General features: G+C 38.1%; 1 protein-coding gene across 1 annotated transcript; it reads right to left on the bottom strand.

Annotated features, from left to right (window-relative positions):
* Positions 1-2,210: 2,210 nt before the first annotated feature.
* LOC149844421 (cysteine-rich repeat secretory protein 38-like) lies at positions 2,211-2,747 on the bottom strand. Its single transcript, XM_089997155.1, has 2 exons — positions 2,587-2,747; positions 2,211-2,514 (listed from the first exon to the last, which is right to left on the bottom strand). The coding sequence occupies exons 1-2, from the start codon at positions 2,745-2,747 to the stop codon at positions 2,211-2,213; spliced, it is 465 nt and encodes a 154-aa protein (XP_089853281.1).
* Positions 2,748-14,951: the final 12,204 nt, after the last annotated feature.

Consider the following 14,951-nt stretch of genomic DNA (forward strand, 5'->3'; position numbering starts at 1 on the left):
CCCATCTACACATAGGTGGATCTAAGACATTTGGGAGCCACCTGAAGAAAATGGTAACTCATGAATATATAATATTATTTTTATAAGTATTGTTGCAAACTTGTGAACTAAATCTTTTGTCCTTTAACTTCGCAGAAAGCAGAAAAAGGAGGCATTGTACCATATAAGGATGTGTTTGTTGAAACACATAAACGGAAGACCACGGGAGTCTTCGTATCAGAAAAGGCGAGAACGACAATGATATGTATTTATTTTATTAATAATCATTGCAATATGCAAGTCATCATAATGTTATCATTAATTATTAATGCATACTTTAAACATTATTTTGTAGGAGGCATATGAGCAACAGATGGTAGAGCGATATGGCGATGACGCTACTCAACATCCATCATTTGATCCTGCAGCATGGGTGACTGCAGCAGGTGAACCCAAAAAAGGTCGCATGTTCGGGTTTGAGAGTAATATTAACACTTCACCAGTTATTGCTTCTTCCAGTTACGGCTCACAGACTTCTTCCGCTGACATAAGCTCCAAGCAACAACCTATTCTTTTCGATGATGATGTACGCCAGATCATTAAGGACACACTGAATGACTACTTCCATGAGACTGTCGCTCCCCTTTCTCCGAGATGAGTTCAACAATTTTGTGCTGAACAGGGGATCTTCGATTGCAGGTCCCTCTCAGGTATAATCACATATTCAGTTTTTTGTCTACCTTAGAACACATATGAGCATAATCGAATCACATATATAACTTTTTGTCTGCCTTAGAACACATATGAGCATGATAGAATCACATATAGAGTTTTTTGCCTGCCTTAGAGCACATATGAGCATGCTATAATCACATATAAAGTTTTTTGCCTGCCTTAGAGCACATATGAGCATGATAGAATCACATATAAAGTTTTTTTGACTACCTTAGAACACATATGAGCATGCTATTATCACATATTCAGTTTTTTGACTGCCTTAGAACACATATGAGCATGTTATAATCACATATTCAGTTTTTTGACTACCTTAAAACACATATGTGCATGCCAAAATCACATATAGAGTTTTTTTACTGCCTTAGAACATATATCATTCATGATAGAATCACATATAAAGTTTTTTGCTTTGCCTGCCTTAGAGCACATATGAGCATGATAGAATCATATATAGAGTTTTTCTGTCTGCCTTAGAACACATATGAGCATGCTATAATCACATATTCAATTTTTTTACTGCCTTAGCACACATATGAGCATGATCGAATCACATATATAGCTTTTTGCCTGCCTTAGAGCACATATGAGCATGGTAGAATCACATATAGAGTTTTTCTAGCTGCCTTAGAACTCATCTGAGCATGATATAATCGCATATAAAAATCTTTAATGCCTTAAAACACATATAATTCATGATAGAATCACATATAGAGTTTTTTGCTTGCCTTAGAGCACGTATGAGCATGATAGAATCACATATAAAGTTTTTTTATTGCCTTAGAACACATATGAGCACATGATAGAATCACATATAGTGTGTAATTTATTTCATTATATTTTGTTTATCAATACTGACTGTTCTTTTCTTGTGTAGGCTGCTAGCGATAATCAGCGTAGCGGAGCTGAAGGGACAGATAAAGGCAACGAACAAGAAGACGCACAAAATCTTGGCGATGATTAGAGAACTATGTTGAAGAAGTTCTATTTTTTTTTTTTTCCAAATTGTAATTGTTGAATTGTAAATAATTAAACTTGTTAATTTTAAGGTAGAACGATTAATTGTTGTAGATTCCTTTTATATGAAATTTTTTGTGTAGTTTGTTTTTTATTTACAGGAAATATAAATTGTACAGGAAATATAAATTCTACCGTTCTCGGTATTTAATTTTCAAATAATTTTTTTCATTTTTTTTTTGTTTGCGACAGATGTTTTCGTCGCTATGCATATAAATCTAGCGACGGCTTAACGACGGACGTAAATCCGTCGGCAAGCCGAGGTCGCCGTTTAGTACCGGTGAATTGACGACGGAATACATCGCTCGTTATTCCGTCGCAATTAATGACGGACCTGACGACGAATTTATTCTGTTGCCAGTTAGCGTCGAAAAATTCACGACGTAAGCATACCATCGCCTCGTCGTCACTAATTCATTGCTAAGCCGGTTAACGACGGATTAGCGACATAATAGCGATGGAATGTGGTCGTCGCTAATTCACTGCTTTGTTGTGGTGTCTGAGCAACATTGGGAGACGACATTTATGGAACTCCTTAAGCATGAATTGTAGAATTTCATTGACAAGTCCCTTGTGCACTCAACCAAGCCATATGGAGTCACATTATCTGTATACAGGACATCATCATAGGCGTACATGAAGTTAGCGTTGTTGGTGGTAGCTGATACAGTGAGATTGTTGAACAAGGATTGCATGGCCGGTTTGAATCGTGAGGGTTTAGAGAAGCCCACGGTGTTCACCAGAGCAAGTTTGGACTCATCTACGACTCCAAAGAAATCGAAGCTATTGTAGCGCAAGAGACAATTATCGAATCATATGACAGCCATTCTCTTGTTGGGGCACACTTGAACAGACTGTGAAGCAGCAGAGGCAGCACATCTGCTGCATTCTTCATTAGAGATGTCTTTGTGGCACTGCACCAGGCCGTGCACTTGGTCCGGGCTCCCGCTTACCTTGGTGTTGTAGAAACCGGTGAGGGAATCGTTGGCTGTCTGAGAGGTCAACAGACGGTTCATGTTATTTTCAAAGGCGCTGTTGGTGTTGCCGTGGTGTAGTCATAGCTAGGATTCATGTGGGGTGGGTGGGTGGGGGGGCAAACAGGGGTGTAGGAAAAAAAAATCTGTGTGATAGTCTGGATTTTTTTTTTTGAGATAAAATAAAAAATGACTACAATTATTAATAAAAATTTATTTCATATGGACAAATCAAACTATATTTGCTGCAGTCAAGGCTGGGCTACAAAAATGGATAAAAATCTATTCCATATGGAATCAGAGCTGGGCTAGGACTGGGTTTTTAAAAAAAAAATTAACTGGACCGGGAGGCAGGACTGGGCTACAGCCCAGTTCTGCCCCCCCCCCGCTCCGTGTGTGTGTGTCTATATATATATATATATATATATATATATATATATATATATATATATATATATATATATATATATATATATATATATATATATATATATATACAAATTGGCAACTGCTCACTCATTAAGTGCTCAAACTGAGGTCACGATCGGCAAAAGACTTTTTACTGATGGACTAAAAGTGTATGCCAGTATGGACCTAGTCAATGAGCTTGATTGAAAACTCAGTGATGTGATTGGGTTCCGAAACTTTACGGAGAGTATGTTATGCAAGCCACAAAACAAAACAAGCAAACCACAAGATAAGAGAAGAGAGAAAATATATAAGGTTTACATGCTTCAGCACTCGGGCTTACGCCCACGGGTAAATAAAGAATGGAAAACCATTAAAACAATGGAGAAATATAACTCAGTGCAAAGAATACTCAAAGAAACCATGAAGCCCTAATACTCCCCAATCTCTCATACCCCAACTCTAAAAGAAGGCAGTTATGTATAAGAGTAGAACCCTAGTCGATAGATGAAAGAAAATTACAAATTGAAAAATCCCATTGTCTATAGTCAGCAAAATATTATTGGATGGGGTCATAGATCAGAGCGGAAGAAAAAACTCAAGACACCCACAACAGAGAAACACTGAAACTGGATCATGGGGGATTCTCAAATCCTCTTGACACATAAAAGAAGAGTTTTTTTCTGTAATCATCCTTACCTTATGAATAGAGATGTCAACAGTTTAGATTTTATAGGATATTTGACCGAATCCAACTCTATTTAGTCAGATTTAGTAAGCCAAACCATATCTTATTATAATCAGATGTGGATATGGTTTTGATTTTTTATTGCTAAATCCAATGGATATCTTGATTTAACAAATATTTGAATCTAACTACAAGAAAAGAAAAAGCAAATTTGGCATGAGTATTTCACCATCCAAATCCATTTATTCAACATCTGATTAGTCAAATTGGAATATGGTATTTGCCACATCCAACTCAAATCCAAAGCCTTTACATCCCTGCTTATGGATGATATCTAAAATCATCTCTTACTTTTTTGGAATTTATAACCCAAAAAAACACGAAGACCTAGTCGTGTTGACTCAGCCTGCGCCATACCTATGGTCGTGCCTGTACGTAGCCTAAAACTCAGAGGCTAGGACCCCTGCCAATGGGGCTGATTTCATTTTCGAGAATCGTTCTTGCATTTCAAAATGTTAAGTTAAACACATTCTTTGGTAATGTGACATTGCAACACTAAAAAAAAAGGAACAATGATCTTGAAAATTAAGACAAGAGAAGGATGATTTTTGGGTTTGCCTTGGAAGGTGGAGATGATTATGAAAAAACCCTAAAACGAAAGAAGGAAAAGAATATTTTCACATTCTCTGGACATTAAGGTCATTGTGATTCTATCATATTATGTAAGATGGCCTTTTCACGTTATTTCAGTCAAAGTCAAGACCGGTGAACGAGACTCAACATCACGGTCTTTGGCCATCGCTTCTTCTAACTTTGTCGCTTTTGTATCACCTTTGATGACTGATGTTACTTGTATCAACTTTGAAAGACAGAGAAACTACCCTCCCGATCATGGACCTAGTCCTGCTGGCTAAGTCAGACATACTTATGGTCACTTTCACACTGATTTTAACTCATGATGCATCCTTTGCCCCTAGGAAGTCGCCCAGTTTTGACCGAGTAAGGGATAAGCGAGGGCTTACCCATTGACTTTTATCTCTTGCTCTCATTAATGCAAGGGGTTTGGCACTTATCAGAATGGAACCTCGCCACCTGTCTAGTAGCCAAGATCATTCCACTGCACCAAATCTCTTGGGACTTGGTTATGGAAAAGTTGGTACACAACATGTATGGGGCTGTATGATCACACAGACAGAACAGTTCTAACTGAACACTGCTAGCAGAGGTATCCTGGAGAACCTTAGGTTTTGCTCAGGTGTTTTGAACACCACTGCTCTAAGACGAGGAGGAGGGGTGTAATACACTAAGGGCTCGTTTGCATATCATGGAAGAGGAAGCCGCGGCACCTCTTCTGCAGAAACAGAATCGAACCCCCTCACCCTCACCGACGGGAATGCTTTCTGCCGGAAAGAGGTATTTCAGCACGCCTGACGAAGCAAATCCGCATTCCCATGTCTGTTTGCACATTTTGGGACCTGCAAAAATGTACGTCCATCGATGCTTTGTGACATGCTAACAGGCCCTAAGACACCGGACTGAATTCATGGGATGTTATATTCCAGGCATCCCACTAGGAGTGTCAACTGTCCGGGTTTACCCGGACTTGACCCAAACCAAACCTTATATGGTTTGGGTATGGTGATAAATAATAAGACCCAAGTGAGACTCGGATCTGGACCTGAAGGTCTGATTAATACATGAACCTGGGTATCTGGACCGAGTTTCTATTAAGACCTGCAAATTTTCAATGTAAAAATGATAAAAAAATATGGTTTTACCGGGTCTGAGTCATAGAGTTCTTATTGTGTCCGGATATGTTTTTTTCTTATAGTGGACCCGATTAACTTATGGATTCTGGGCCCACGAGGAGACTTGTGAATGTGATCCCAATTCTGTCAACCCTTTCACCACCTACTGGGAGTTAGGCCTTTATATAATGTGTGAAGGTGGACCATGTAAGCCAAGGAAAGTCTAAACCATCGCAATTACTTTTAAGAATTATTTTTAGAAGCATGTTTTTTGCAAATCTGACCTTGTGGATACGATGTTCATGATAAAAAACCCAATAACCGACTCTTATATCATTTTTTGATACATTAAATAAGATTTTATTGGCTCAATTCAAATCTTATTTATGGATATTAAAAATTTAATGCAATAGTCGATTCTTTAGTTTTTGTGATACAGATCACATGTGCGGGGTCAAATTTTGCAGAAAAACAAAGTCATTTGGATAGTTTGAACCTTCCTGGACTTGGACGGACAACGTAAAGGGGACCTTCAAAGCCGCCGAGGAAGGTTTAAACCATTCAAACTACTTTCAAAAATCATTTCTAAAAGTGTTTTCTTATAAATCTAACCACATTTCATCTATGAAAAAAAAAAGATAACGGCTAATATTAAAAAATAATTTTAAGCTATTTTTTTTTTACATTTATTAACACTGCCCAACCTCCTAAATTTAATGTTTTGACCAAATCCAAATTCGTGAATGTATTTAGCGTGCTTAAAATATTATGTTTTAGTGAATCATATTTTTTTTTACGTAAAAATATGAATTTTCTAGTAGTTGTGGACAAGCATCACGACGAAGAACATCCGAAGGAACATCGTCAGCTTTGCAAACAGGCCTCCATTGTCCCTAAACAACCTTTATTGTCGCTAAAGAGGGAACTAGAGGTTCGGTTCATTCACGGTCTCAATCTTTATTGTCGCAAGCGGACTTGTTTATTCACATAAATTTCACATGATTTGTACCAAAATACTTAATACAATAATGATTACAAACAAGCCTCCATTGTCCCTAAACAACCAAAATGTAGTCTTTTTCATGTCCTGCCAATTAGCTTAAAAAGTTCTTGACAGCTTAAGGACTAGGCAATGGTATGTCATTAGATAAGTGAGAATAATTTTGTTCCCCATCAAATCTCAAGAACAGGGATTATATGCCTACAAGAAAAAGGGGTTTATAGTATACCATTCCTTGAGAAAAGTGGCAACAATTTCTCAACCTTTTCCCAGCCATGTAACTTCTCATAGGGTAGTTACAAATTCTACACTCCCCAATACCCACAGCCATGTGTATTTATGGTAGGATTTCAGTATTTCGTATGTATCTCAAAGTAAAAATAGCATTTTAAACACTTCAGTTTCTCCGCCTGACACAGCTCAATCTTAAGTTCTGGTCGAATGAGGTAGCTGGATGATAAAGGAGAACAGATCAAGTGATATGCCAAAACACATTTCCTGCATGCTTTTGGCGTATTCACCGTCCATCCTGTCGATCAACGGCAACAACTGTTGATGACGTCTTATGCTGGGCTCCACTCGTTGCACAATGAACGAAGGAGATGAATGTCACAGATGGTGGAGATACCAAAATACAAGCGGAAAGTGTTTTGGCATATCACCAGATCTGTTCTCATGATAAAGCTTCACCCTCATAATTGAGGGGTTTCAGGCAGGGTATACCCCTAGCTTGCCAATCAAAATAGATAATTAAAAAGCCTAATCTAACTCTCAACTACATGTTATCAGGCCAGGCATGAGTGCATAACTGGTCGGCTAGAATCTAGGTTTCCTTGTTCACCTGGCCAAACAATGCATGGGATGCCCAGCAAGTTATTCAACAATATTTTCTGTTTCTCTACACAACGCTTCGAGAAATGGGGGTAGATCAGGTCATGTTGTATAAACCAAAATCATCGCTTATATTCAATTCTCACCACACATCTCCCTTGACAACTGTGCATTTCATGCAAGAACAGTGAGACCAGAGCCCACACACATCTCTATCAAGTGACATATCTGGTGGGGATTGATTATAACCGAGGAATTGGTCATATGCAATATGATTTAACAAGAATTCAACCCATTGATGCTAAACATTTAACCTAACCAGGACAGAACATTGAAATTGGGGGTGGACTAGTCCCATTAAGTGACCGTGTACTTGGGGAGGTTCCTCATCAAAAAAGAAGAAAGAAAATTTATCAAAAGGGAAACGATGTTTAATGTTTTGTTTGCTAACAAGGACTACTCTTGTGCAAGATTGCGATGGGAGTTGACATATCTGGAATTTCCGTGCACCACCAAATGTAAAAATCAAACAATACTATTCTAACATAGAATGGAACACAGGTTGCCCTGTGTCATACGCCACTATGCAAATAAGGTCGTCCACAATCAATATTGAAAAGAAAAGGATGGCTCCTCTCCTTCCAGATGATCACATAGTATCTTGTTTAAACCAAAACGCCAATAGTTTATCAACTAAAATTGTAATAATTTATCTCTGACCAACCAAATAATAGTTGAAACTAAAATTAATTGCTGTTAATTAGTTAACTTTCGGTGTATCCTCTGCTCTCTTCCTCCCAAACAAGCACAGGAACAACACCACCGGTACAACTACTGATACTGCGATGATAATAGTATTTTTTGAGGACTTCCCACCAGACCCTTCATAAAGAAAACAAAAACGCAAATAATTAAGATAACCATACCTGATAACAAGAAATTATGTTCTATGTTTCTCAAAATGGAAAACAGGAAACGGAAAACAGAGATGAAGTAAAGGGTGATGGCTCACAGAAGAATTACTCGGAGTTTTAGCCCACCGGTGGCGGTCATGTAGATCGATTAGCCGGTGGCATCGATGGAGTTGGTGTCCTTGGCGGCACTGCGGTTAAGTTTCCAAAAAAAGGTAGATCTCGTTGTTGAAAAAGTTTCAAAATATAACATATTTTGTAAAGTTTTAGTGATATATTGTTTTCCACCAAAAATGCTTTGAAAATGTTTAGTCTCTTCCCTAAGAAGGATAAAATTTTTTGATGGTTCAAATAGAGTGTTCATTCTATATTCTTCACTTTGGTAAACCTTGTGTGTTAAGGTGACATGCACAACTGATGCACCATTGGTGCATGCATATATATGTGTGCAAGGGCGCTTGAGGAGTACTGTGGCATTTTAATGGTGCACAGTGGTGTGAGGCACGCGTGTAGTGTCGAGGTCCAATTTGACTAAGCCATCATTGATTTTTCATATTTTGAATAATTTGGTTTTCTGAAAGATTTTAAAAATGCATTTATATAGCGTTTATGAGGTATTGTGATTGTTGGACGATTTTAGAAGTTTTTGATCATTAATCAAATGTGGGTGATCATTTAGGATCATTTTGGTTCAATTTTCAAAGCATTGGATTTATGACTTTTAATTTCATTTATCACAAAAACATCTTGGCATTCTAAAAGTCTATAAATTTTTTTATTTTTGTCTATTAGATCATCCTATTTTCTAATTCTCAAGCTTTCTCTCTTTCTATTCTTTTTTTTTGAGTTAGCTTGCTAAGTTCAAGTGTGAAAGAGGTCACCTGATCTTATGAATCAGTGATGCTCTTGAGGTTTAATCCTAATTGTATTCGGACAACTCAGTTGTGAACAAACCTTTTTCGCATTTTCAAAAATCTTGAAATAAAATGATTAAAACTTCAAAAATAGTGATATGAAGAACGTGGCTCTAGGCTTGGCATTTCTATTCTCCGAAATCCGTTTTGGTAATATAATAGTCTTCTCAGTTCTCACAAATGACACCTTGGGCACTTTTTTTTAGTAGTTTTTTTTTTAAATAAAAAAGAAGATGGGGGCAGGTTATATGCCCCCCCCCCCCCCACAACATGCACTGTAGCTACAGTGTGTGTTCCAGGGTCCCAATTGAGAGTCGCGTGACACTCAACTGGGTGTACGGTCACGTCGTACACCCCCGTACATTCCGCAGGCGGGTGTACAACATGACCGTACACTCTGAAAAGATTTGAGCACATGATAATAGGATGGAAGTCAAGTAAAGAGACATCCACACGTACGGGTTCTCTTGATTTACATTTATAAAGAAGATTACATACTAAACAACTTTCCTAGATTACAGAATTTCAGTTTTACAAAGATAGGAACAACATTTGAAAAGCCCAGGCGTTTCTCTACGAGATGGACGTGGACGTTTCTGTGTGAGTTGGAGATGATCATGATTACGCCGGACGTTTCTCCAAGTGTTCCTCCAAGTAACTGCGCCAGACGTTATTTCTTAAGTTACGCCAGCCTGATCTCTTTCCTAAACATGCCCCTTCAATCTGAGTGTGGTGTCTTCAACGCTCAGATTGGTTCTAAAGAGACTGAACATAGCAGAATTTAATGATTTCGTGAGTCCATCTGCTAGCTGCCCATTTGATCGAATGAATTCCACAATAAGTTTTCCCTTATTAACAAGATCCCGAACGAAGTAGAAAGCAACTTCAATATGTTTGGTTCGTGCATGAAAAACGGGATTAGACGCCAAGTAGATTGCTCCTAAGTTGTCACACCATAGTATGGGAGCAGAAGAAGTAGAAAATCCCAACTCATTAAGTAGAGATTGAACCCAAAGAAGTTCGGCAGCACCTCCAACTAATGTCTTATATTCAGCTTCTGTGCTTGATAGAGCTACAGTTTTTTGCTTTCTAGAGTACCAAGTGTCAACATTGTTGCCCATAAAGAGTATACACCCTCCTGTTGATTTTCGATCATCAACACAGCCGGCCCAATCAGCATCGAGAAATGCTTGAAGCAATAATGGGGAATTAGAAGGTCTAATTATAATCCCATATTCAGTTGTACCCCGAAGATATTTGAGAATTCGTTTAACAACTTTCTAATGATCTGTGGTAGGATTATGCATATATTGGTAGACTTTATTCACGACAAAGGCAATATCAGGGTGTGTCATGCAAACATATTGAAGGGCACCTACGATGCTACGATAAAGAGAATCGTCTTGGAATTTTTCTCCATCCTTGTGTAGCTTGGTAGATGAACTCATGGGGGTGATAGTTGGCTTTGCTTTGTTCATTTTGGCCTGCAATAGAATCTTGTTGAGATAATTGGTTTGACGTAGAAGAATTGTACTAGCATGATATAGAACTTTCACGCCCAAGAAATAGGATAGTTGCCCCATGTCCTTAATAGAGAAGTGTTGTTTCAGGGCAAATATTATGCGTTGAATTTCTGAATGTGTGGCCCCGATGACAATGATGTCATCAATGTACACAAGAATATAAACTTGAGACTTAGTGGAGATGAATAGAGAAGCATCAGACTGAGAGATGTGAAACCCATGGTTAAGAAGAAATTCACTTAACCGCATGTACCAAGCTCGTGGGGCTTGTTTTAAGCCATAAAGAGCCTTGTTCAACTTGCATACATAAGATGGAAATTTTGGATCAACATATCCATTGGGCTGGAGCATATACACGTCCTCATGTAAAATGCCATTAAGGAAGGCATTATCAAAGTCAAGCTGCCGAATATCCCATTTATACTGTACTTCCAAAGATAAGAGAATACAAATAGAGGTGGGTTTAACAACCGGACTGAAAGTTTCTGAAAAATCAATTCCAGCTTCTTGAAGAAAACCATGAGCCACCAATCGCGCCTTATGTCTGTAAATGGTCCCATCTGAATTATACTTAAGTTTGTAGACCCATTTTGAGGAGATAATATTGAAGTGAGACTGCGGAGGCACTAGCTTCCACGTATCATTCTTTTGGAGCGCCTGAAATTCCCTGCCCATGGTTGCACACCAATTTGGATCCTGCGTAGCTTTTTTGTAGGAAGAGGATTCATGGGGAGAAAGAATGGTGGTAGGTCCATTGGCAACAAAATTTTTGGGTTTAAGGGTCCCAGTCATGGATCGGGTGATCATGGGATGAGTGTGGGTAGATGGTGGTGGATTGGGAAGTGAAACTCTAGGATCAAGGGAAGACGAGAGAGGTGGTTCAGTTGGTAAGGCGACACGGGTGAGTGGTGCTGAGGTGGAGGTAGGCATGTCGGCAGAGAATTCAGGAGGTAAGGATCCGGAATCAGAAATTCCTATTGGTGGTGAAGAGAGAGAACGTTGATTCAGTGAAGGGTCATCAGAACTAGTATGTGGCAAAGTGGGAAGCAAGATTCCCCATTGTGCTGATTCAATGGATTTGGAAAGACCTTGAGTCGGCGGGCCAAGACAATTTTCATTAAAAAGAACATGTCGACTAATGATGATTTTCTTTGAGTTTGAATCATAACAAAGGTAGCCTTTGTGTTTAATTCCATACCCAATAAAAAGACATGGTTTGGTTTTTTATTCAAACTTGTTAGAATTGTAGGCAGTTAAGACCGGATAGCACGTGGATCTAAATACTCTAAAATGATCATAACTGGGTTTGTCACGAAACATCATTTCGTATGAAGTGACATTCAAGGCATGTTTCATGGGTAGCCGATTGATAATATAAGTAGCGTTCCGAAATGCATCAACCCAAAATTCATGTGGCATTTTGGCTGAGTCGAGCATTGAGAGCCCCATTTCAACTACATGCCTATGTTTTCTTTCCACTAGATTGTTTTGTTTCGGAGTCCGTGGACAAGAAAAACGGTGATGGATTCCATTGTCAAGTAGAAATCTTTCAAGTCTATCACTAATAAATTCCCCCCCATTGTCCGTTTGAAATTTTTTAATTTTGCCATCAAGCACATTTTCAATAATAGACTTGAAATCAACAAAGCATTGATATACTTCAGATTTAAACTTAAGTGGAAAGAGCCAAACAAACCGAGAGAAGTCATCTACTAGCAAGATGTAAAAAGAGAAACCTTCTCGCGACAAGATTGAAGACGGTCCCCAAACATCTCCATGAATTATTTCTAGTGGTTTGATCATCTTGTGTGCAGCTGCCTTGAAGGGTAATTTATGTGCTTTGCCAATGAGACAACTTTTACAAAAGAAGTTGCCCTTATTCTTCAACGAAATAAATTTATGCGAGGAAAGAAAATCCATAAGTTTCTGATTAGCGTGTCCAAGCCGCCGATGCCATGTGACAAAATTCGTTTCTGTCTTGGCTCTATTCGCAAGACACACCTCCGGAGTGGATATTTGAAGTTCATACAGCCCCTTTGGCATTTTCACGCCCTTGAGCATCTTATTCCCAGTGCGACAATCCTTAACTAAAAATTTAGTGGGAGTGAACTCAAAAACGCAATCATTGTTAGCAGTAAATTGACTTATGGACAAGAGGTTTTTGGTAATACAAGGAGCATATAAAACCCGATTTAGATTAAACATAAAGGGTCTAGAATTAAGAGCTATAGAACCAACTTGAGAAATAAGAATTGTACTACCATTACCAACGATTATACCTTCTCCACCTTGATAATCTTGAGGATGTTAAAGCTGAGAACCATCATTGGTTACATGATTGGTTGCCCCTGTGTCAGGATACCAGACGTCTTTTTGAGCTTCATCAAGTGACATGGCAGAATATACTTGCGGAATATCCCAACAAGTTTTGGTCATGTGGCCTTTTCGCCCACAATATTGACATACAACTGGTTGCTGAAAATGACCACCTTGATTGTCAGATTGTTGAAACTGTCTATTGTGCTGCATCTGATTTGAACCATCCTTTGAATCAAATTGAGGGGCATTATAATTATGCCTTTCATGGGGCGGAAAAAACCGTTCTCCTCGCTGTCCTTAAAAATTATTTCTTCCTCGTCCTCGGTAGGCCACAAATGCAACCTGTGTGTTTTTAGATGTTCACTACAACAAAGCAGTAGATTAGCGACGACCACATTCCGTCGCTAATTCGTCGCTACACATGTTAGCGACGGATTAGCGACAACGAGGCGATGGTATGTTTACGTCGCGAATATTTCAACGCTAACTGGTGACAGAATTATTCTATCGCCAGGTCCGTCGCTAATTGCGACGAACTAACGAGCGCTATATTCCGTCGCCAATCTGCCGGTACTAAACGGCGACCACGGCTTGGCAACGGATTTACGTCCGTCGCTAGATTTATATGAATAGCGACGGATGGTTCCGTCGCAAACACGAAAAAAAAATTTAAAAAATTTATTTGAAAATTAAATACCGAGAACTGTACAATTTATATTTCCTGTACAATTTATATTTTCTGTAAATAAAAAACAAACCACACGAAAAATTTCATATAACAAGAATCTACAACAATTAATCGTTCCACCTTAAAATTAACAAGTTTAATTATTTACAATTCAACAATTACCATTAGGAAACATAAAAAAATAGAACTTCTTCAACACAGTTCTCTAATCATCGCCAAGATTTTGTGCGTCTTCTTGTTCATTGTCTTTATCTGTCCCTTCAGCTCTACTACGCTGATTATCGCTAGCAGCCTACACAAGAAAAGAACAGTCAGTATTGATAAACAAAATATAATGAAATAAATTACACACTATATGTGATTCTATCATGTGCTCATGTGTTATGTAAGGCAATAAAAAAACTCTATATGTGATTCTATCATGCTCATATGTCCTCTAAGGCAGACAAAAAGTTATATATATGTGATTCTATCATGCTCATATGTGTGCTAAGGCAGTCAAAAAATTGAATATGTGATTATAGCATGTTCATATGTGTTCTAAGGCAGCTAGAAAAACTCTATATGTGATTCTACCATGCTCAGATGTGCTTTAAGGCAGGCAAAAAACTATATATGTGATTCAATCATGCTCGTATGTGTGCTAAGGCAGTCAAAAAATTGAATAAGTGATTATAGCATGCTCATATGTGCTCTAAGGCAGGCAAAGCAAAAAAAATTATATGTGATTCTATCATAAATGATATATGTTCTAAGGCAGTAAAAAAACTCTATATGTGATTTGTGCATGCTCATATGTGTTTTAAGGTAGTCAAAAAACTAAATATGTGATTATAACATGCTCATATGTGTTCTTAGGCAGTCAAAAAACTGAATATGTGATTATAGCATGCTCATATGTGCTCTAAGGCAGGCAAAAAAACTTTATATGTGATTATAGCATGCTCATATGTGCTCTAAGGCAGGCAAAAAAAATTTATATGTGATTATAGCATGCTCATATGTGTTCTTAGACAGGCAAAAAAACTTTATATGTGATTATAGCATGCTCATATGTGCTCTAAGGCAATAAAAAAACTCTATATGTTATTATAGCATGCTCATATGTGCTATAAGGCAATCAAAAAACTGAATATGTGATTATAACATGCTCATATGTGTTCTTAGGCAGGCAAAAAGTTATATATGTGATTCGATTATGCTCATATGTGTTCTA

This window comes from Nuphar pumila, chromosome 2, assembly GCF_984573655.1.
Source record: "Nuphar pumila chromosome 2, dmNupPumi1.hap1.1, whole genome shotgun sequence".
In the NCBI taxonomy this organism is placed as follows: domain Eukaryota; kingdom Viridiplantae; phylum Streptophyta; class Magnoliopsida; order Nymphaeales; family Nymphaeaceae; genus Nuphar; species Nuphar pumila.